This window comes from Hyposmocoma kahamanoa, unplaced genomic scaffold (genome assembly GCF_003589595.1).
Source record: "Hyposmocoma kahamanoa isolate Upper Pololo Valley unplaced genomic scaffold, ASM358959v1 102, whole genome shotgun sequence".
Taxonomy (NCBI): Eukaryota; Metazoa; Arthropoda; class Insecta; order Lepidoptera; family Cosmopterigidae; genus Hyposmocoma; species Hyposmocoma kahamanoa.
In genome coordinates this window covers 18516034-18538255 of record NW_020653337.1, presented here as the reverse complement: position 1 = coordinate 18538255, position 22222 = coordinate 18516034, and the positions used below count along the sequence as shown (strand labels likewise).

General features: G+C 38.6%; 1 protein-coding gene across 1 annotated transcript in view; it reads left to right on the top strand.

Moving 5' to 3' along the window:
* LOC113232088 (E3 ubiquitin-protein ligase MIB1) overlaps positions 1–22222 on the top strand; it is a 154203-nt gene that overhangs the window by 14120 nt on the left and 117861 nt on the right. The window contains exons 8-10 of the mRNA XM_026466719.1: positions 1193–1337; positions 1560–1741; positions 6466–6735. Of these exons, the coding sequence (XP_026322504.1) occupies positions 1193–1337; positions 1560–1741; positions 6466–6735 (597 nt within the window). The remainder of the gene's footprint in view (positions 1–1192; positions 1338–1559; positions 1742–6465; positions 6736–22222) is intronic.

Here is a 22222-nt window from a genome sequence, read left to right as displayed (position 1 = left end):
CGGCCGGATCGAAGGAATTTTTTCTAAGTTTTCGATCTTATACAAACTAGTGGAGTAATTGCACAAAAAAATAGTTGAATATCAATTCAATAAAAATTTAATTGTCGTAACAACTGTTTCAATATTTATAACAAGAACCCTAATTAATAAATGGGTCTTAATGAGTGCACAGAGAATGAGCGTCGAGCTTATTTTTATTTAGAAATTGTTGAAGCGTGCCTCAAGGATCACATTTGGGATCGAGACCGAATCTCAAACGTTAACTCCCTTTGGTAAGATCTTAACCAGCTTAACGTTAACCGAATAAAAACGGAGACATGCAGTTTTTCTTTTGCAAAATATTGTGACTGACCTTATCGAGGGCCTTGCTAAAATCTGTCTAATTAAAAACTCATTAATTCGTTCAATCGGTCTTTCCACAAGTGGAATCAAATCTGTACTGGTGAGCATTTTACGTAATTGAAAACCAGACTTATACGAAACTTTCCAAGTATTTATGCTAAATGGAGAATTCCCTAAAGGCAATTTTGATATCGTCAGAGAACAAGCACTACTTTAGCTACTTTAGTGTAAAGTGTATCAGTTCCCATCGCCCAATGAAGATGGTTAAAGCGCGTATAGTCACGTCAAGACATGAATTTTTTTTATTTTTTTTTATTTTATTCTCAGGTTACAAAGACCCATAAATACATACCTTATAGACATAATAATATTAGACATAAGATAATATATATAATAATATAATAAAACACTATTTATTTACTCGTATGGACTGCGACGTGTAACGCAAATTGGGTGACCGGTAAAACTCCTCCTTCATGTAGGTCGACAGATGTTGAATCGATACTCCTCACCATATGAATTAAAATTCACGTTGTGAATTGGGACCGGGACCGGGACCTCAACCGCTCGACTCTCAGGGTAGCTGATATGATGAATGACTTTTACCCGTTTGTACTCCACAATATCTGCAGACTTTATTAACAAGGTGTCTTATAAAGTACGAAGTCTATGCAATAATGCAACAATGAACATCCAAGGCGGGTGTCTATATTCTAACGTCGTTAGAGAAGACAATGGCAAAGGTGGTTTTCAATAAGATTACAGATTTAGTTTCTGTTTGCCAGTTACTTATAATCGTCGGTAACCTGAGGTAGAAAAAAATGATTACCGCCTCTATTTATTGTTACAGACGCTTGGAAAAATCGGTCGTGTACAGCAAATTTATCACGACAATGACCTTAAAGTGGAAGTGTGCAACACTTCGTGGACTTACAATCCCAACGCGGTCACTAAAGTAGCTTCATCAGATGGGAGCATTCCGGGGAATTCTTCAGGTATGCAATTAAATTTTAAAAACTCAAAGTTATTGCTTTTGGGCATTGTGCTAGTTTTGTGCTTTGCTTCTTGTAACTCAGTGAAATAAGATTTTAAGCTCATTTGTTGCCTTTCGCGCATTTCATGCTTTTGGACTTAATGCGCGCCGTAATAGCTTTGAATTTTTAGAAAACAAGATGATAAGGAGTGAAGAGCAGGTTTGTGTTCATATTTTCTTCCAGGAGAACGCTTATCTGCCCTTTTGAAGAAGCTATTTGAGTCTCACGTGGCTGGCGACGCGAATGAAGAGCTGGTAAAAGCGGCCGCGAATGGCGACGCGGCGCGATGTGGGGATGTCTTAGCACGGACAGATGGCGCGCAGGCTGATGTCAACGGTGTCTTCGGAGGGCACACTGCACTGCAGGTACTTAAGAATTATATGATCAGGTCACACTAATGAAAATAATTTTTTTCATCACACTTGCTCGTAAACAGTGTCATGACATGCAGGCAAAGTCGACCGTAATGTCCCGAATTCTTTTTTTTTTTTTTTTTAATTCTGCCTACGGGCTTTTTCATTACATTGTCGCCCTATAGATTTTTTAAGTCACGATTAAGCAAAAAGTTTTTATGCACGTAAAATGTGAACGTATATTTCACGTAAACTTGAAATATATAAAAAAACTGAACATTTGCAATTTAATTTATTTTACTAAATTTATTTTGTGAATTCAAATTCTGCAGTATTTTTAGAATTTGGAAATTATTTATTTTATATCTAACACATTATGGCTGCATGCATCTGTGCCGTTTATAACATTTCAGTTCGAGTTGTAATTATTTATAGAAGAATAGCTGGCAATCGGTTAAAAAACCCGCCATTTGCAAAATTGTGCCTATTTCCTCGTCAATGTAACGAAAAACATTGTATGTAGCACAGGCGTTAAAAATACAAACCTCGAGTCATTAACACCCTCAGCCTCTAACTTCAGGCTTCTCACAAAATCTCCTTAGCAATTTCTTATTTACTGCCCTTAATACACAATGTATATCTTTTTCTAATGCATTAGTATTAAAATACATGTATTTGTTATTTACTCAGCCTATACAGAACAAGTTGTGAATTTCATAAATACCTTCGAAAGAGTGTAGGTTGATCTTATTTCCAGTACATTCGGTCTTAGTCTATGACATCGAGTATATAACCAGAAATAGAGACGAAATGCCATTTTATTTGTTTGAAAATGTTCTGCCAGATTATTACGGTGACAACTGTGCTCCGATTGGCCAGTCCAAATTCGAAACAATGGACGGGTGTCGTCAATTGTTTCACTTCAAATCGACCAGTTTAACTTAAGCTTTGTTATAACGGACGAAAATTTAAAAATTACATATTTAATATTTAATTACCGATGAAATGTGATTCCGTTGGTTTTGTAATTAGATGTTTTGCTGTTTTTCCCACACCACCGAATGGAACACCCCCCATTGTTAGAGATATTATCTTTATTACAAGTACTTGGTAATTGGTGCAATGGACTGGTATCCGCAACTCGACGACAAGGCGCCTATTTTTCGTGTGGTGGGTGCAGAGTCCTCGTACTCGTGCCACCCAAGCTCTTCCAGGAATCTCAGCAGCCTTCTCGGTTTGCTGAAGACTTCGGGGAACGACCTTGGCACTCCAAGGTACTTCGCGCTGTAGTTGGCCACACTGGAGTATTGTATACTACATTGCTCCGGCGAGTAGGATGTGCGCAGCCGTTTCCTCCCCCTCCATGCACGCTCTGCATAGAAGGCTGTCTGTGATACCTAAATTAAATAGGTGTTTATTGTATGGACCGTAACCCGATAGGGCGGCAGTTAGAGTGCGAAGCTCTTGCCTTTTAAGTTTAATTAACATTCGAGATAGACTGGCATTGAGCGTTGGGAGTGCTTTCCTCGCCTGTCTACAAACCGTAAGGGTGGCCCATGTATTATTATGTGAAGATTTTGTACCTTTGTGTATAGCTGTTCTGGACTATTGATAGGGGAGGGACACTATGGGTTCTGGTCCTACAGCGTCCGTCTCCGACCCTTTTCTGGGTAATTCATCTGCTGCGTCATTGCTACGTAAGCCGCTGTGTCTTTAATCCACTGTAGAGTTACATGGTTTTGTATACATATCTCCATGAGTACTTGATGGCATTCGTAAATGAGCTCTGAGTTTATGTCATAGCTGTTCAGTGCTTGAAGTACTGACATACTGTCGGAGAGTGTTCGAATTGAATAATTCTTTACTCTTCTCGCCATCTTTCCACAATTCGGAGAGCAGCTTGTGTAATGTCGCAGAGTATATTGGCATAATTTCCTGTTACCATAGTTATGTCATCAGCATATCCTACTGTATAGAAATGTTCTTTGTTTAGTTTAATGATGAGGTCATTTACGATCATGTTGCACTCCTCCGCTCCTTGCGCGAGGCGCTGACATAGGGCCACCTGAACCATGTCGGCATCGGGGTTCCGTGTGTAGCCGGTTTTGGCTGATGTGATCACCGCCGTGAGTTCTGGCCTGGTGGCCTCGGCGTAGGTTCGATGCTGGGCGGGCCTCTCAACCTTTTGCCGCTTGTGCTCGCCTCTAGGAGATATTGCCTCGTCAAGGCGTTTGACAATGGTCGAGGACCTCTGCATGCAGAGGTCCCCTTCTGGGAGGGGGCCCTTCCAGGGGGGTGCGCGACCGACCCATTTGACCGTGCTGATGCAGTCCCTGGGCCACTCGCGCCACCCACTGGGGGCCTCGCCTCTCCCTCCTTCGGCAGGGGGTTGTTTGCGTTGCGACGCTCGCGTTCTCGGCCTTTCTTGTTTTTTCGGACAGGGCGTCCCCTGCTCCCACTAGGGGCTGGAGGTGGACGCTCGCCGTGGTCACTTGTCCCTTCCTTACGGATGGGTGCCGTGGCCTTGGATTTGGGCTGGCGACTCACCAGGGTCCACCCTGCCTCAAGGGCCGTGTTTGAGGGGTTCTGCAATGCAGAACCCGATGTGTGAGCGAGGGCCGCAGAACCTAGGGTTTGGGCCACTACCGCTGGTGTGGTGCTAGCACCAACATTGGTGCTCGGCTGACCTTGGGGTTTCCTCTTTGGCCTACCACTCACCGTAGGGCGCTGTGTGTTTTTATGTGTTGGTGGTGCACTTTTGGGTTTTCCCTCCAGTACCGCCGGTTTTGGGTTACTAAATTTTGACAAAGAAAGATCGTTAGTGTCCATGTTATTATGTTTTTTTTTAAATTCACTCTTCTGACTTCCCATCCACCACGGAGCCCGCACCTTTGGTGATGTCCCATTCGGGACACCAGGATTGTCAGGAGAGTATAGGTGCAGGAGTTAGGAGCTCACTACGCGATATCGGGGGCGCGAAATCTTTATTACAATAAATACAGAATATTTTTGGAATATACCGGGATGTACACACAGGTCAGTTGTTGGCGCTGTACTATTTCAGCTTTCTAATTTGTGATTTCAGCGCAAACGAGAGTTGACATTTAAAAAGTGATATAAGGCCCATTTGCCTGATGAGTTACCCTGGGTGGATGACCCTTATTTCGTCTCTGTTTCTGGTTATATACTCGATGGTATATGAGTATAACTGTATACATTATAAATTACTTCGAGATAGCGATTTCCAAATTGCGGAGAACTTGATTCTTACAACTTGGTACTTAATTGGACGGACGTGATGCAACGTCCAAAACTTCGACGTAAATTAAATATATTATTTATATTAAGTCCAGATTTTTTTAAGACAATTATTTTTGAAAATCGTGAAAGTTTAATTCAATGAATTGATTCTTATTCGCTGGTGTGTACCAAAACTTGCACACGAACTCAAAAAAATATTATACTTGAAATCATGATAATTGTTTTAACGCTTTTGCTAATTCAGGAATTCGTCTTTATCATAGGTTCCCAAAGTTTTCGGCTCACCTTACCTCACTTAGGCAAGATAAAAAATTTCAACGCAAAAAATAATTAAAAACGCGTACTTTTTATATTAACTTAACACTAAGGGTCGTATTCTAGAACTCTACTCAATGCTCAAGTCGGGATTTGAGTATGGTTTAAAGCACTCGAAATCATACTCAAGTCTCTGCCATTAGGGTCGTATTTCCAGTGCTTGTGTTTCAATTGCATTCCTGACTTGAGCATTGAGTAGAGTTCTAGAATACGACCCTAAAAATCACAAGGAGAAAAATTATATATATGTAGTATAGTTTATATAGATAATTCAGGTTTTTTTTTCAAATGTTGCACCCCCTAGACAGCATCAACGCCACCCAATTGCTTCCGAGGGCCCTACCCCCCCTTGGCCCCCCTGGGACTCTTTATTGCCCACTGTGGGGCGGTAGGGATCACTTTGGGAAACTATGGTCTATTTAACAGTTTGTGATATATATGGCTGGATATAACTATATTAGGTATTTTAATATAACGGATATATATTATTGGCGACGATGACGGATGAGCTAAGGAAAATAAAGATAACACGGACAACTATACGTGCACAATTATCAAGATTACAAAATCATCTAAGTACTGAGTGTACTCCTTAGACGAGTTCGAACACAACTTCTGCCTAAAAGTTTTGGAAACATTCGAAGAAAAATTTACCAACATTCAATACCAAATTGAAAATTTAGTAGGTGAAGATAAAATCACCCAAGAAATTGAAGAACGTAGTCTGACACAATTTTTACCTGATATTCTCTCCAATTGGAGAGGATGTGGTTTATATTTTTCTGTATCTAATGGAGCAAGAAACATGTTTGACGTAATTCCACTTATGCTATTCCTCCATGAGGGGTGTGATAAGTGTATTTTATTATAACAAATATATTGTATCCTTCATGGAAGAATGGCATAAATGGAGTTCGTCAGAAATGTTTATTGCTCCATTAGATACTGACAAATATAACCCACATCCTCTCCAATTTTTGTGACTCTATCTACAATATTAGTCGATAGAGTTACAAGAATGAGAGGGGATGTGGGTTGTATTTTTCTGTATCTAATGAAGCAATAAACATTTTTGACGTATACTTATACAATTCTTCCATGAGGGGTGCGTTATATTAGTTTGTATGAATAAATAATAGAGGAACATGTTATTTGTACAGGCGGCTGCTCAAAATGGACACGTGGAAGTGATCCGCACCTTAGTGGAGGCGGGGGCGGAGGCGGACGCGGAGGACCGCGACGGAGACCGCGCGGCGCACCACGCGGCCTTCGGTGACGAGCCGGCGGCGCTGCGGGCGCTGGCCGCCGCCGGCGCAGACCTCAACGCGCGCAACCGCCGCCGCCAGACGCCGCTGCACATCGCCGTCAACAAGGGCCACCTGGGCGTCGTCCGGACCTTGCTGCAGCTCGACGTTCATCCTAGCTTACAGGTCAGTGATACAATTGTGACGATGCGACCTTTCTCACGTCATCCCACCTTTTATCACCCTTGTGTCTGATTCCTGGCCACCTACATTCAAATTTCGAATCGTACTTTAATTCTTTTTCTTCGTCGCTCTTACTTTTCTTCGTTCCGTCGCCACTCTGTACTAAATTCCCGAAGAAAGCGGACGTGCTCGACTTCATTTCAAATTCTGATCAGTTATACCATTGAAAATCATGTAACCTAACTACTTGTAAAGCGTAAATGGTGAAATTACAGGCACATGGACAATTACATTCAACTTATGTCTCAGGGGGATGGGCGCAATGGCAGTGCCCCTCAGATCTTTGTGACTTAAAGCTTGAGTGGCACTGCATCTGTTATGGATAGGTGTGTAGTATACCAACAGGCGCACGACTTGTTCGTCCCATCATTTAGAATCATAAAAAAAATGTATAAATGCAGACCCTCTTGGGCCTTTACTTTACCTTTCTTCATTTTTCAGTTCTTTACCTATTCCTATTTTACATTAAATGATGTGATTAGGGCCTATGATTTAATTAATCAAAACCTCGGCCAAACAGCTAAGTATAGAAGAAGTTAGAAGCAGTATAGTAAATATTATTAGCAGTAGAGCTTCTCGTGTAGGAGTTCGTCCAGGGAATTACGACCACCTTACCTATTCCTGCATTCCGATTTTGAAGAGCTTCGAGAGCCTTTTTGACATTGTGTCACCTTATAATATTTCTCACTATATAAGTATTATCTTACTATATATCACACGTTTAGAATAACTAACCTAATTTAAAAAAATAAGTTTATACCGTAAAACGACTTTAAAAAGCAGTGTTTTAAGGTTGTTAATTTCGGACTGACACATGAGTAAGTAGTAGTTAGTTTTTGTGAATTATATTTTTAAATCGTTAAATTTTAAAACAATCGGAAATAATTTCAATTTAAAAAATGTCAATTAAAAAATTTTTGAGCATATAAAACTTAATGTTTTGTCATTATTTTCTACGACTGACAAGGCCTATGCCTAGAGTAATAAAAAAAAACTAATAAGTAATAGTAATTAGAACATATTTTTTATAATTTATATTAATTAATAGTTACCGCTAAACGGTCATGTGAACGTTACTGTATTCCGGTTTTGAAGGGTATTAGGTGCTGATGTTATTACTAGTCACTCGGTATCATAACAAAAAAAGGTAGATGAAGAACAACTCGGTCATGTGAACATCATGACTGAATAACTTACGTTCCGATTCGCTGCAGATTAAATTAAGCTGGCACTGCATAAAGAAGCCTATAGCTTCTTCTTTTAAGTGGTTAGTCAGCGGAAATGTTGGCTCTTTTATCAGGCGCCATTCATTTAGTAATTTTGTAAGCAAAGCAATTTATAAGTACCTAATAAAAATACACAAAATTCTCAAACATATTTACTACATTTATGTAATTTCACTTTTTTTTTACGTAATATTTACAAAAGATTAGAAGATTTTTTTTATCTAAATCTATTTCAAAGACTTGCACAACAAAAAGCTTAAATAAACAGTGACACTAAACATTAAACAGAAACTTTTTATAAAATAATAACATATTATCATGTCATATGTAAATGTTTTTTGTCATTAATTGTCACGATTACCTTTACTTACTGTATTTTTTTGTCTAATGAAGAAGGTTTTCTATCACTGCCTCTTTCTTTACAGTTCTTTCTATTTCTAAACAAAACGAAATTAAGTCATTATCATTCTCTGGATAATCACAATTAGCAGAAAGATTTTAACCTATTAGGATTTGATGCAATGTGACACTGTTAAGACTACCACGGTTATAAAAACACGGCACATATGTTTTGTTTGCATTTCATAAGCCTTAAATTGGGTACCTAATCAACTTTGCTAGTACGTACACGCACGACTACGTGCTACTCCAGAACGTCCTATTCAGACATCGAATTTACCTACCAGTACTTTAGCAATTATTCTTTAACTATGGATTAATTGAAAAAAGTTTAAGAATCGCGTGCGGCTCGCTTCACCTCCTTTCGGTACCGATTTGAAACATTTGAACCTAACAATTTGCATGTAAGTAACTTTTAATAATTTAGCTTAATAGACTTTCTTCGAATCGAGCCTCTTGGCTTTTCCAACGTCATGGGAGTGAATTTTCCATACTTGTACTATTTTGTATTTTGTGACACTTCGCAACTGTGTTTTTTATATTTTTACATGGTATTAATGAAATCCTCACTATAACTTATTAAAACTTATTTTGGACATTAAATCCAACATTTGCTTTTACGATTTACGTAAATAATAATTTCAGTTTTTCATCAATTTATTATAACGCACTTTTAGAATGCAAGTGACCTATAATTCTAAAATACAAAGATCGAACACGATGAAAAATTACATCGAATCGACAGAGCTCGAACCTGCGACCACGGGATCGGGCTCTTCCAACTGAGGTAACAGGTCGAGTTAACCGAGTCGACGAAATTATTCTATGTGTGTTTTAATGCGGCTGCCGCGCGGTATCCGGCCAGTTACCACGCTTTCACGTATATTTATGGTGAATTTATTCTGTTAACTAGGCAACAACATTTAAATTCTACTGAATCAAATCTAAAAGACAAGCAAGCCTCTCATTTAAGTTAAAACGTAAAAGCTAAGTAAACAGAGCGTATTTCGCCATGACAATTCGGTCTCTGAACACGTGCACACGTGGACGCGGAATTTCATTGCTCTCGCGAGCGCGATGAAATTCGTGCCGAATAAACGCGCCCTAACCCCTTCACACGGCATTGCACTGCACGTTTTTTTCCAGTATTCGATGTCAAAAATCGCCTCGTGTAACCGTTGTAAGCCGTCGATAGAATTTTTCTTTGTATTCCAACTTTGTATTTAATAATTATAGCGAAAGTGACCTAATTCAAAAAATTAAAGAATTGTGTTTATACCGTAAAACGGTTTACACTTTAAAAATAAAAATCATTGTTCATTCGAATTCATCATTCATTGATGATTCGAATGGCACTTAATCTGTTTAGAATTCCACTCCCGCGTTGTACGCAAACGCCACATTTACTGTTGAATCTGTATCTGTAAAGACATCACGCCGCCACCGTAGTTGAAAAAGTGACGGATTAGCAAGTGAGCCGTTACGTTCCGAAAGTCAAGTTTCACAAACGCGACTTACTTTATTACTTACAGGACTCGTTTTCACAATTAAAACGGCTTAATCTTGATAAAGTCATAACATCTTGCTTAGCTGGTGAAAACGAAAGATATTTAAATCTTGTTTGGTCAAATAACAACAAAAAAGTTCAGTAAAAAAATGACCTTATAGCGACTACTTTTGTAAATTATATTTTTAAATTGTTGAATATGAAAATAAATCAGACTCTATTTTTAGGATATAAAGCTGAACGTTTCATCATTATTTTGTAGGACTAACAAGGCCTTCAAGTACTAAATTAAATAACTAATACTAAATTAATAAATTAAATAATGTGAAGTTGTTGAAAACTTCCGAAGTTATTTCGATTATTCCCAAAAAGTTGAAATTATTTGTTGGGTCACTTTCATTCTAAAGGTGCGTATGTTATCAATTACGCACTTTAAATTACACAGAACTTTGCGTGCGTAGTACAGGTGTCGTATGTGAGGAGAATACGAGATAACTCCACGAATTTCCAAAACGGGTATAATAAAAACCTTTTATCACACTTGCTCGTAAATAGAATGATTGCATGATGGCTAACTTAATTATAATGCCCCAAAATAAAACCCCCAAGTCTTTTTTCTTCCATTTACATCCGTGGTCGGTAAGGAGATTTTTTGTTTGTAGCTCGAATTACTTCCTTACATAGATTCCTTAAGTTCAAAATTAGAACATTCGCTAAAATTTTATTTAAACAAACATTTAATTGCAACTCAGCCACGTACTACTTAGAGGCTTATTATCATTGACTTACAAATAAATGGACGACGGGTCTAATACAAAAACCACGAAAAAAATGTCCCAAGTCAACCTATTCGAAATTTAAATTGTAATGTCATCGCAGTATCGCGCTGTCAGTAGAACAAATGAAGACTAAAGCGGAGTGTGGCGCTCTGTATACGATTTTAGCGCCTTACAAGTGCGGACACTTTTTAGCGCGGACCCGACGTCCATATAATTGTAAGTCAATGCTTATTATTAAGAATTTCTTATAAATTGATTTTAATTATTTATTGTATAAAAATTTACCAATTTTTCTTTTACAATCCATCATGGCTCTGTGCATCTTTGCTTTTTACAACATTTTAGTTCGAGTTTCTATTATCTATGGAAGAATAATTACCTGGCCATCTGTTGATAAAAAAAAAAGCAAAAAACCCGCCATTATCAAAATCCATAATTGTTGTGTTGTGAACCATATTTATTCATACAGGAACTAAATATTGTATTTATTTCCTCGCAAATGTGATGAAAATCATTGTATGTTTCACGGACTGTAAAAAAATACAAAACTCGAGTTAATAAAACCCTCAGCCGTCACCTTCAGGCTTCTAATAGACCCTCGTTAGTAATTTCTTATTTATCGTACTTAACACACAATGTACTATTCAGTTTTGCCATACTCAATACTCGTGTTTTGGATTGTACTCACTAGGTATTAAAAAAAACAATCTCCTTTCATTTCCATCATGAATCGTGTTACTATTTCTTTTGAAACTCTAACACTAAGCTACGTACGTACTGTACAACGTACAGTACGTACAGTAGTTGATGTGTGTGTATATATATATATATATATATATACATCAACGTCTTAATGCTTGCAGTAATCTCCGTCAGATTACACTCCTATTCCTTCAATAGATATAATACATATATAGCATGTGGGACTCTCAGGTCAGTGAATAATTGCCGTCTACGGGCGGTAATTCAGTGTTCCTATCGGTTATTAAATCAGTGCCTCTACCATGAGTTTCAGGGACAGGTGTCACTAACGACAGCGTAGAATACTTCGCAGCGTCTCTAGCGGTCACAAAAGTTAACATTTTCTGTACAAATATTTTACGCAGTAGTAATTAGCCTCAATTCTTGAGTTTAGTCTTTTCTGCACTATCTTAATTTATTTCTTTTATTTGTATATCTTTTTCCTTCTAAAGTATTCATTTTTTCAAGTATTCATTCAAGTATTCATTCATTCATTAGCCAACATTGCTTGAGTTTCCTCATTACGTCTCCGAATTGATTTTCCTACGCTACCATTGAACATATCCAAACGATTAAGTTTCGTAATGATCGCTTATATTAACATACCAGTTGGTTTTGCTCTCGGTACCACTCAATAAATTTTAGTACAAATTGTTATAATTTAATAATAAAATTTCGAGTTCCGTTTGGTTGACCGCTTCCGAAATCCAAAGTGAATTTCAAAAATATTTTTATTTCTATTGAAAATAGGGTCTATAATGAGGGGTCGATGTGTAAAAGCGGAGCAATTAGATCAAGTGGGGTATCATATAAAAGTACTTTCTATACATGTTTAAAACATATGTTTTCAATTTTATGCCTAGATTTCGCTGTAAAAACACCGTGTCCATCTTTATTTTCGAAGATATAAGCCGAAAAATTCGAAGTAATTCATATTTTAAATAAGCAATAAAAATCATTTAAGATTTTGGAGAAAATAATTAAACCAATTTTGAAAGTCATTGTGTGTCACATAAAGGCTTGAAAGAATAAACTTTGTGCGCGAGTTCACATTTGACTTTTTAATCGAGTTTTATTCAAGTTAGTCTCTTAAAACGAAATTACCAAAACCCTTTTTAATTTCATTCAGTAATTTACGAACGATGCGGGGAAAAAACAAATATAAAAACAGAAAAATTCACCGGCCGCTCTCAGCGTCTGCGTTTTGTTGAAGGTTGTAGCGTAACATAAGCCGACTGGAAACTGTAGTCATTTAAACTGAACGGAAAATTGTTTGGAATGATGAAATTCTTGGGTATAAAAACACTCTCTGCTACCTACCTGAACCACACTGTTAAAACCTCCGCTTCCATAGCGTTGCCTTTTCACTGTCACTAAATCTGGTCGGCACCCCCGTTTGATGGCCTTGAATTTCTGAGGATCGTCATCTTATTGGCTGGAAAGCCAGGAGGCTCTAGAGATTCTGTCAACCGGGTAGTTAGTTAAAGTCTTCTTGGTTCTTAATAAAGACATATTCGGTACAATTCTCTGAGTAAATGTTAGTATTTCATTGCTTATTGCCGCCGCCTGGCCGTTGCAAGGGATTTCACGAAGCCAAGAGTTTTCATCATTTGTTTATTATACCTACTAAGTACACTGAAAGATAAGCGTCGCTGACTTTTTTGTAGGTCTACTTTACTGGTGGTTAATATTGTATTGGCAGAGCAGTATACTTCGTATCCGACTTTAAAATTTATGTAGCCTTTTATTTATTTCTCAACTGATTTGCATGAAACATACACTAAAAAACTGTGAACAATAACTTTCATAGATTTCTCACGAATGGTTTTTCGACAAAAAAGCCGTTAAAGAACTAAGACCTACAACATGCACACAGAAAAATTCGTAAGGTTCATTCTGTAGCTCAGTTTGGAGAGTGTCAGGCACGGTATGCTGAAGGCGCTGGTTCGAAACCAGCCAGTTTGTATTAATAATTATAACAAACACTAAATATTAGCTTATTATTATCTATAATAAGATCATTACACTGAAAACCGCATTCAAATTTATTCAGCCAATTGTGGAGATTAGCGTGCACAAATGCACAGACTTTTACATATTAATTTCACAGATTTTTACTTTATAATATTAGAACTACAGAGTCTGCTTTTTTACGATTGTATTGGATGCATAGGTAGGTATGATTTTATTAAATATTTTTTTTATTAATGTATGTAACATTACTATTATATGTATTTCTGATTGGTGATATGTATATACATTAATCTTGATTACTCGTCTTTAAATGCGATTTCATCGTTCACACTTATGAAAGTACTTTAAAGAAGTTGGAGTTCTCCACGTGAGCGACGTTCCTTTCCACAAACAAAGTATTTCTGTAAACAACTAAATAATCTAAATTATCTAAAGTCTGAGCGCAGCGCGGTACCGAGCTCGTCTTAGTTATGTAGAAACTTGGCTCTTTGTTTTCCTATCTTGGCAATTAAATTCATTAGACTTGGAATAGTTCTCGTCTTAGTTCGCGTTGTGTGTTCACAATCAGTTGAATACTTGAGATATTGGGAGACGGATTTGTGCTACAGAAACATTTTTTCTTGTATGAAGTTCTCGTAAATGTAATTCAACAGAGCAGATGCGAGACTCACTGTGCGGGACCCATGTCTTCTAATCTAGATGATTCGGATTTCAGTCGGTAATGAGTGTAGCGTCTCTCGCAGACACGCGGTCGCCATAATTGCCAAACTTTGCCCTCTCCCCGTCCCCGGCGCCCCGCTACTTGTCGCGCGCCATTGTTCTCATGGCAACGCGTGTGTTAGATGCCTTTACTTTACTCAAAGCTACTTGTAATACCACACTAGACGAACGATGATTGTTCTCCAGATAATCGCTTTCATAACTAATAATGACGGATGGCTCCCCTTAACGTCAACTCTCGCCCGAATTATCTTTTGTGTGACACCTATTGTGAATATTAAGCACGCAGTCAAGTCTCGGCTATTGGCATTAACAATGTTCAAAGAATGTTATCCGTTTATCAAGTACTTTGTAAAAGCATTTTCTAAAGCGTCTCTGGAATCTTTATTTAATGAAATAACTATCCCAGAGAGCTGAGGCCATATTGAAGAGCAATTGGGCGTAAAGCTATTTAAATCTGAATAGGGCATTGTGAATGCGCGTCACCTTGATTCAGCGACGGCGTCTCCTCCTTAATAAAGTTAGAGAGTCGTCGCCCCAAAGCTCGGAGCCACTTCGTCCGCCGCCGCCCTACGCTCGCCACTGCCTCCGGCATCTCTAGTCTCATCTTGAACGAGCTAAATAGCCGTTTTGATCCGGCACTGTCTTCTTTATGCAACAAACCTCAAAATTTTTGTAAAATGAGTTACTATAGCTGTTGATAGTGATTATTTTTGTGCTCCAATAATATATTTAGATACGTAGTCTGAATTAACTAATTATACTTACGTACATAAAGCATTACTATCAATTTTCTTTGATCTCTCTGAAGTCTCGAGACGATTGAAAGCGTCATTTTCGTTAGTAGGATGTTAGTCGAATTTCGCCACTTAATGCCGATGTGTTTTATTACGACAGCGCTAGCGTAACTTAATAAACACACGAGCATAAATTACGTTGGAGCTTGTGAGAACAATAAGATATACTTATTAATCTTAATTGGGTTTCTTCCGTTCGGCGATATGTATGATATAGATTTTTTATGTGTACCCTCAACATTAGATGTTTATTGTTACGCCGTCTCACAGAAGACGGTGTCAGAAGTCAGTAGAGCCGCCGTTACGTAAATATCGGCTGGGCGTGTTGCGAATTGGACAGAATACGTGATGAGGGGAGGCGCAACTCCCATTCCTACTGTATAAACAGATGTATACGACAACGAGTTAAAATAAGTTTATGTCTCTCCAAAACGTGACAAACCTCCCAACTACGTTAATAACATCTTCGCAGATGAATGTTTTAATCCTTCTTCATAAGAACCCCTAATATTTTTTAAAGTCTGCACTGGATTATAAATACAGAAGTTCCCGACCCAACGAAGGCGGTCAATATTGCTGGCGTCCCCATTAAAATCTAATTTGCGTTAAACTTAAAGCGAGACTTTCTTTTGAGTCATTCCTTTTTCATTGCTACTGCGTTCGGTGAGAGACTGCCTTAGTTTTTGCTTTTGCTCGCCGAGCTTTCTCGAATCTTCCACAGGTATATTAAATACTTTTTAGACGCAAAGTTCCACAATATTGATTTAATGCGTTTAAATTTAAAGAGGAACATTCGACTGGGTTCACTCGCCACGAAGCGGAAATTCACAGCCTTTCCATTTCTGGTTATGCGCCGATTTATATTCTGCGCCCACTCGCCGCCTGAGAAATCTCATGTTGGAGGTGCTCTTTCAATTTGAATCGGAACACTAGGATCGGCGAATAACGTATTTCGATATCGACCCTCCGCTCGGAACGGATCCTTCTGTTTATCGCCGCTCTCATTTATTCGGGAGTCGTCGCGCCGTTATTTTTTCAGCACAAACTCGGTTTCCTACTGTTTATACCCCAAGCTATACTATTAGCTGGGTCTTTGTTTTGAGACGCAGCCGGATTGTCTCGCTGTGACTAAAGGATAATTGAATTGTCACATAACAAAATGCCACTTACGTTCCTCCCGCGAGTGTTCTTTTATAAGTTCATGTTTTGTTAGGGCCTCACTCCGCCCTGTAAAAAGAAACACTGAAGTGAACATTACTCAAAATTACGTTCCTCGACGTAAGATTTTGCTCACAAGTCATGTACTTTAAAAGTATTATCCACGTAATACTACTACACTATTATAATATAGTAAATATTACACAAAAAACATTAAACATTACTTGATATATTTTTTCGTCTTTGAATAGGTACATTATTTCATTTTGATGCGACTTCTTTTGTGTATGCAGGTAAAGATAAATTACGACAGTCTTCAGAGTTACAAAAGTCTACAAAGCGGCACAGAGGTCCAAGTTTCTCTTTGTAATCGCCTGAACGCTAGGAAGAACATTTTCTACTCGTTGCCTTTGTGAAACTATTGAACGATGCACTAAACTGCTTTGTGCTTTTACATATACATATATGAGGGCACTAGACGCGGTTGTATCGGTGACTTAGAGTTTCGAAGAATCCCGGAACGACCCGGCCTCGTTCGAAACATTGATGACTTTTATAACTTTTTTATTTTGATTTTAAATGGAAAGCATTATCGGGGTGTATTTTGGCCGTCTCATCTGTTATTCCAGTCGCATCCAACGGTCCCTTAAACCGCGCCCTATTTCTCCAGTTCGAGAACTATTTACGTCGTTTTGTTTGATAATCGCTATTGTTGCCGGGACTACACGGCGTCCCTATGAGAATTATGCGAGCTATCTAGTGGGAACGTGAAGGGCGTGCGAATATGTTATGAATAAATAATTCAAAATCGCGAGTTGAGTATTACTAATGGAAATTATACTCTAAGCTACACATTTAGAGGGCAGTGATAGCCTTTTTGAACGGACACTTGCTTTCTACGCATAAGTTTCTGGATTCTATTCCCACCGCACGGCCTTCACTACGGGGTTTTTTGGAATAGTGTGTAGTTTGTTAAATTATCACTCACCGTTAAAGCAATGAGACGAATAACATCGTGATGAACCCTGCATATCGAGGAAACTTCACATAATTCTTCCCCAATCTTATTGGGCTCGACGGTCTTTAGGACATTCGCATTGGAGAAGACCCATGCCCAACAGTGGGACGTAAATGAGTTGATGATGATGACGTATATGAATGTATATTTTGTGTGTTTTATATATGTGTTTAATATGAACACACATGTTTTGTATGAGGCTATATACATAGTTCCCAAAATAAGTCTTAGAATATTTAATATGGACACACATGATTTGTGTGAGGCTATAGCACCCAATGTAATAATAAATCTTAGAAGAACTACTAGTTCGTAGATACTTATCTACTTGGACATTTTGTTTGCTTGTTTGATTTATTTAACGATAGGTTTTTTTGTATTGTCTTTCCATGACGAGATGTCCCGCCATGTTACTCGGCCGTACGATTCATGAACCCATTTCATTGCCGTTTACATTTTTCTTCGTTTGTGGCTAGAAAAATCCCTATACAAAGATGCTCTTTCTATTTGAATCGAAACGGCTGAATTGGGAAATAATTTATTTGAGAAGCGACCGCTTTTTTAAATTCGGAACAGCTCTCTATGCTTAACGTCCTTTGGGTATTTTCCTTGTTTTGTAGCTAAATAAATTCTACGCCGTGTTCTTTGGCCATTTTTAACGTTTCGTTTTAGTGAACTAAAACCATTTCGGCAGAAATAAAATTGCCAGCATAAAATGTTACTATGTTTCACAATTTCTTTCGCTCCGATTCCTTTCCAATTTGCAAATTGAATTACAAGCGGAGGCTGCTATTTGTGTAGGTACGGTGTGTCCTACGCTAACGAATACGAATCCGGCGACATTACGACGGATAGAATATGAATTAATGTGTGCCTCACTCGTACAGTTCTTGTTGCTTATAAATATCTGTCTGCGCGATATCGTCATTTATAGATGTAGAGAGTACTCAAGTACGTCGGTATGTAATTTAACTTGGTTAAGCATTACACATTCGGTCTGTGTAGATTGTCTCGTCGGGACGTCAGGGGGGCGCCGAGGGCGACCGCGGGCTGCTGACGTTGCATTAAAACGAGAAGCGTGACCGTCTGCGCATTACCCGGCTCTGACTTAGATTTGTTCCGCGCTCCGACTCAAGCATCTTATTGAAATCTAATTTTCGTTAATCCTTGGAACGAGTCCGACTGCTAAAGCTGCGCCATTGCTATTATTATTGTTGTTGTTGTTGCTGCTGCTGCTTGGCGAATTATTTTGCTCTTACCGAGAAAGCTTGTTTAGCTTTTTACCATGTTGATTGAGCGATAAATATTCTTTGAGAAAGTCATTTCTCCTTCGTTAAATTTGTGTACTTATTTATTTTCTATCCTTACTTTGTTCGATATTGAATTTATATCATAGTTTTAATAAAGTATACTGTATTGTTATGAAAAAACGATACAAGCAACTGGCGAACAGTAACTGAACTCTCACTTCACAAATTCATCAAAATAAAAGAGCTGAAACCAAGCCTTGGTAGAAAAAGGCTGAAGTGAAACAGAACGATTAATTATTTTGTAAAGTAATAAACACAATTATTTGTTAACCTGACAAACCAACACGTACTAATCCCGATTGAATTTCTTAGTAAGAATTTTTTACATTAATCGAAAATGATTGGCTTAATCTGCAAACCGCATTGTCTGCGGCTTTGCCACTGGCGGACGCATGACAGGCGTTTAATTTAGCCGCGCCTTGCGCCGCGAGACGCTACATTCTGATTTATGTTATTTGCACGTAAAGCGGAATTAATGGCTTTATTACTCTTCTCTGTTTGCTGATCGCAAATGGCGAGGACCGCCTCGCAGTGCCGTCACCGCTTCAACGACCGGAAAGCGCTTTTGAATGAGCAAACTGACAAACACGTAATGTATTACGGTCCTGGCTATTTCTGGAAACGCTGTCCTATAATGTCTTGAGATTAGAATTCTAATGACTCCAACGAGGCCTTTTACGACTCTAAATTTAAATACGCAGTCAATGTAAAAGTATAATGTTTTCTCTTTATTAGTGTAGCACAATTTTATTGAACGACCAACTATTAAATTATGAATGAATATGTACATAAATATATATTTACACTCGATTATAAATGTACTTATTGAATGTATGGATATTGGTTGAAGATGTTCTTATCCGCGAGCAAGCATAATAGCTTTGTTGTCTACTTACGAATAATCAAGGAAATAAACATTTAATTTATCTTTTTGTTATTGCTATTCGTTTAAACATTATTATCAGTTACTTACTTATAAAGTAGCAAATTTATTTTAACTTCGTCTTAAATTTACGGCTGTTCCGAGCTTCGTTAGTGATTTAATAGGACAAAAATTTTAAAATATGAAAGCTTATAAGTTGGCCAGAGTTTCATTATAAAATATCATAATTCATATGTGAGTAATATCTAGTACGGCACACATTCCCCGCGCACCTCGCAGGTGAAAAATTTGTGCGGCGCCGCCTCGTTGTGCCACGAGCTTAGTGTTTTATCTGGGCTTAACGTTACGAGGATTTGTGGCTCGCTAAGTAAGGTTTTATGTCCCTGGAGCGCCTGCAAGTTTGCTCCCTTGATAAAAATGAATCTTCGATGCTTCGGTCAAATTTTTGCGTATATTTTGTAAAAGTTTATTGGGTACAATTTGCAAGGAATGCCTTTTTAGGGCTTTGATGTCGGTGCTGCCATTAAAATCAATATGAAAATCAAAGGCTATATAATGAAAACGGCTCAAAGAGAATTTTCACCGATACCTCGGTATTATGTGAAATATGCATGCAACCCAAACATGGATGATGCAGTCTCATACTATTCAGTAAACAAGTACATAGGTAGGTACCTAACAAAAAAAGTGAAACGTTTTAAACACAATGAAAGTTTATATTGTAGTGGAGACGGGGGGCGTCAGGCGCAACAGTGAGTTGGTTGCTTCCTGCACATTTTGCCGCGCCGGAATCGCGAGTCGTAAATAACGCGCCGTCGTACTCTTACTTCCTTTCTTCTGCAACCGAGAGCGGACCTGGAGATTTGTTCGCTAACACGATATATTGTGAAACTTTTGTACATCAAACGCCAACTTCGTAAAAGCTTCAAATCTTATTCCAGGGAACAGGGTTTCTGGAAAGTACATTTACATAGTAACACTAGTCTATTATTAACTTTTTTATTACGCAGGGTTACTATTAACAGTGAAATAGATTCGACATTATATATTGCTAAATACATATACTACTTTGTAATTCCCCAAGCGATTCTCGCCAACGAATTTTTAGCTCTTATTTGCGTGGTTTCGTAATCCAAGTGTACATGCGGGATACTACTGTAAAACGTGGTACGCGTTGAATTGCATACCTACATAAAATGTGAAGCTAGATGTTGTGCCGAGGCAGTAGAATGGAATGCAGGCGGCGTGTGGCGCACCACTGAGTGTTTGTCGGCGTTGTCGGCGGGATAGGTTGCAGGCGGCAAACCGAACCTTCAGCTCTTTACAAGCAAGTCTTTACAGAATATAGCATTGCTTCTTGGATACAGCTCACATCGTGCGCAAATAAAACATGTGCATATTGCTGTGAGGTCCCCTGGTGAAATAAATGCAAACTGCTGTTACTTTTACCACTCCAAATCACTTTGAGCAAATTTATTTCATAATCTTATTTACAATTAGAAATCAGATCAATACGTGTATGTTACTAGTTATTGAAACCAACAAATAATTCACTCTCTTACCGAATGCAATGCTGACGACGCATCAATTACTGCACATTGCATTTAGTAGCAGTAGAACTCCTTGTGTATGAGTCCGTCCAGGGAGGTATTGCCATCTTACCTATTATTCCCGCCGCCTAGCAGTAATGTCTTCAGACACTGTCACCTAGCGTAATGTCGATAGTGTCTGAAGACCCGCTTGTTTAATCAATGTGTTTTACCCACCATCACGTACGGTGCCGAGACATAGACGCTCACGCAGGAGACTGTATACAAGTTGAGAGTTACGCAGAGGGCCATGGAGCTCATGCTCGCCGTCAGCCTCGTAGACCGAGTTCCGAACGTTGAGATCCGATGACGGACGGAAGTCCAGGATCCTGGAACTCGAATCATGGAACTCAAATGGGGTTGGGCGGGATGGCACCAACTTCGGGAAGCCTATACCCAACACTGTTAAATCAGGTTGTGCATGATAATGGATTAGCAGTAATATGTGCATTACTACGTTCCGGATTTGAATGGTAAGGGTGCTGGTGAAGGCACATGGAACTTGTCAACTTATGTCTCAGGTTGACCGGCGCATTGACAGTGCCCCTCAAACCTTTGCAATTGCTTTGAAAGTTCTGCGTGGTACTGTAATAGACATGGACAGGCGTGTCACTTAGAACTAGGTGCACTACTTGTTCGTCCTGTCGCTTGATATCATAAAGAAAATCTGGAAATCGAACTTTTTTCTGTCAATACACGTCGTTCCCTTGAAATTCGTTCGTAGTTGATTTCAATGCTCTTAATATTGCAGTAATAGCAATTTTATACTTGCACTAAAGTGTCACTGGAAGAGTAAATACGCCGCTGTATTTGTTTATATTTCATTCGAGGGCAAACGGAGTGTAAGCTGAACAACATAATCAGATTCATCATCCCTTTGTCTTGGTGCCTGTTTTGTTAGCCCGCTCGTCGGACGTGAAATGTCTGTGTCGATTGTTACTTCGTTAGCCGACACACGTATCTCCACCCGCACGCGTTGCTCAACCGAACGCTGAAATATTTTTATAAAATATGAAACGCCGTGCAAATAACAAACAACAAAATACAGGGGTGAGTCAAAATTCCTACGAAACTTTTATACTCAGTAAGCAAAAACTGATAAGAAGAAACGACATCCGCTTGAATATTGAGTGATATAAAACAACACTTACATACATACACACACTTCACGCCTTTTTCCCATCGGAGTATGCAGAGACAACAGTCTTCCACTTGGTACGGATCTGACACACATCTTTCGCCTCATCAACACGCATCAGTGCTTTCATACACGCTCGTCGGTTAAGGGTGCTTTTGACCTGACCCTTCTTTTGGATGGTCTCAATTTGG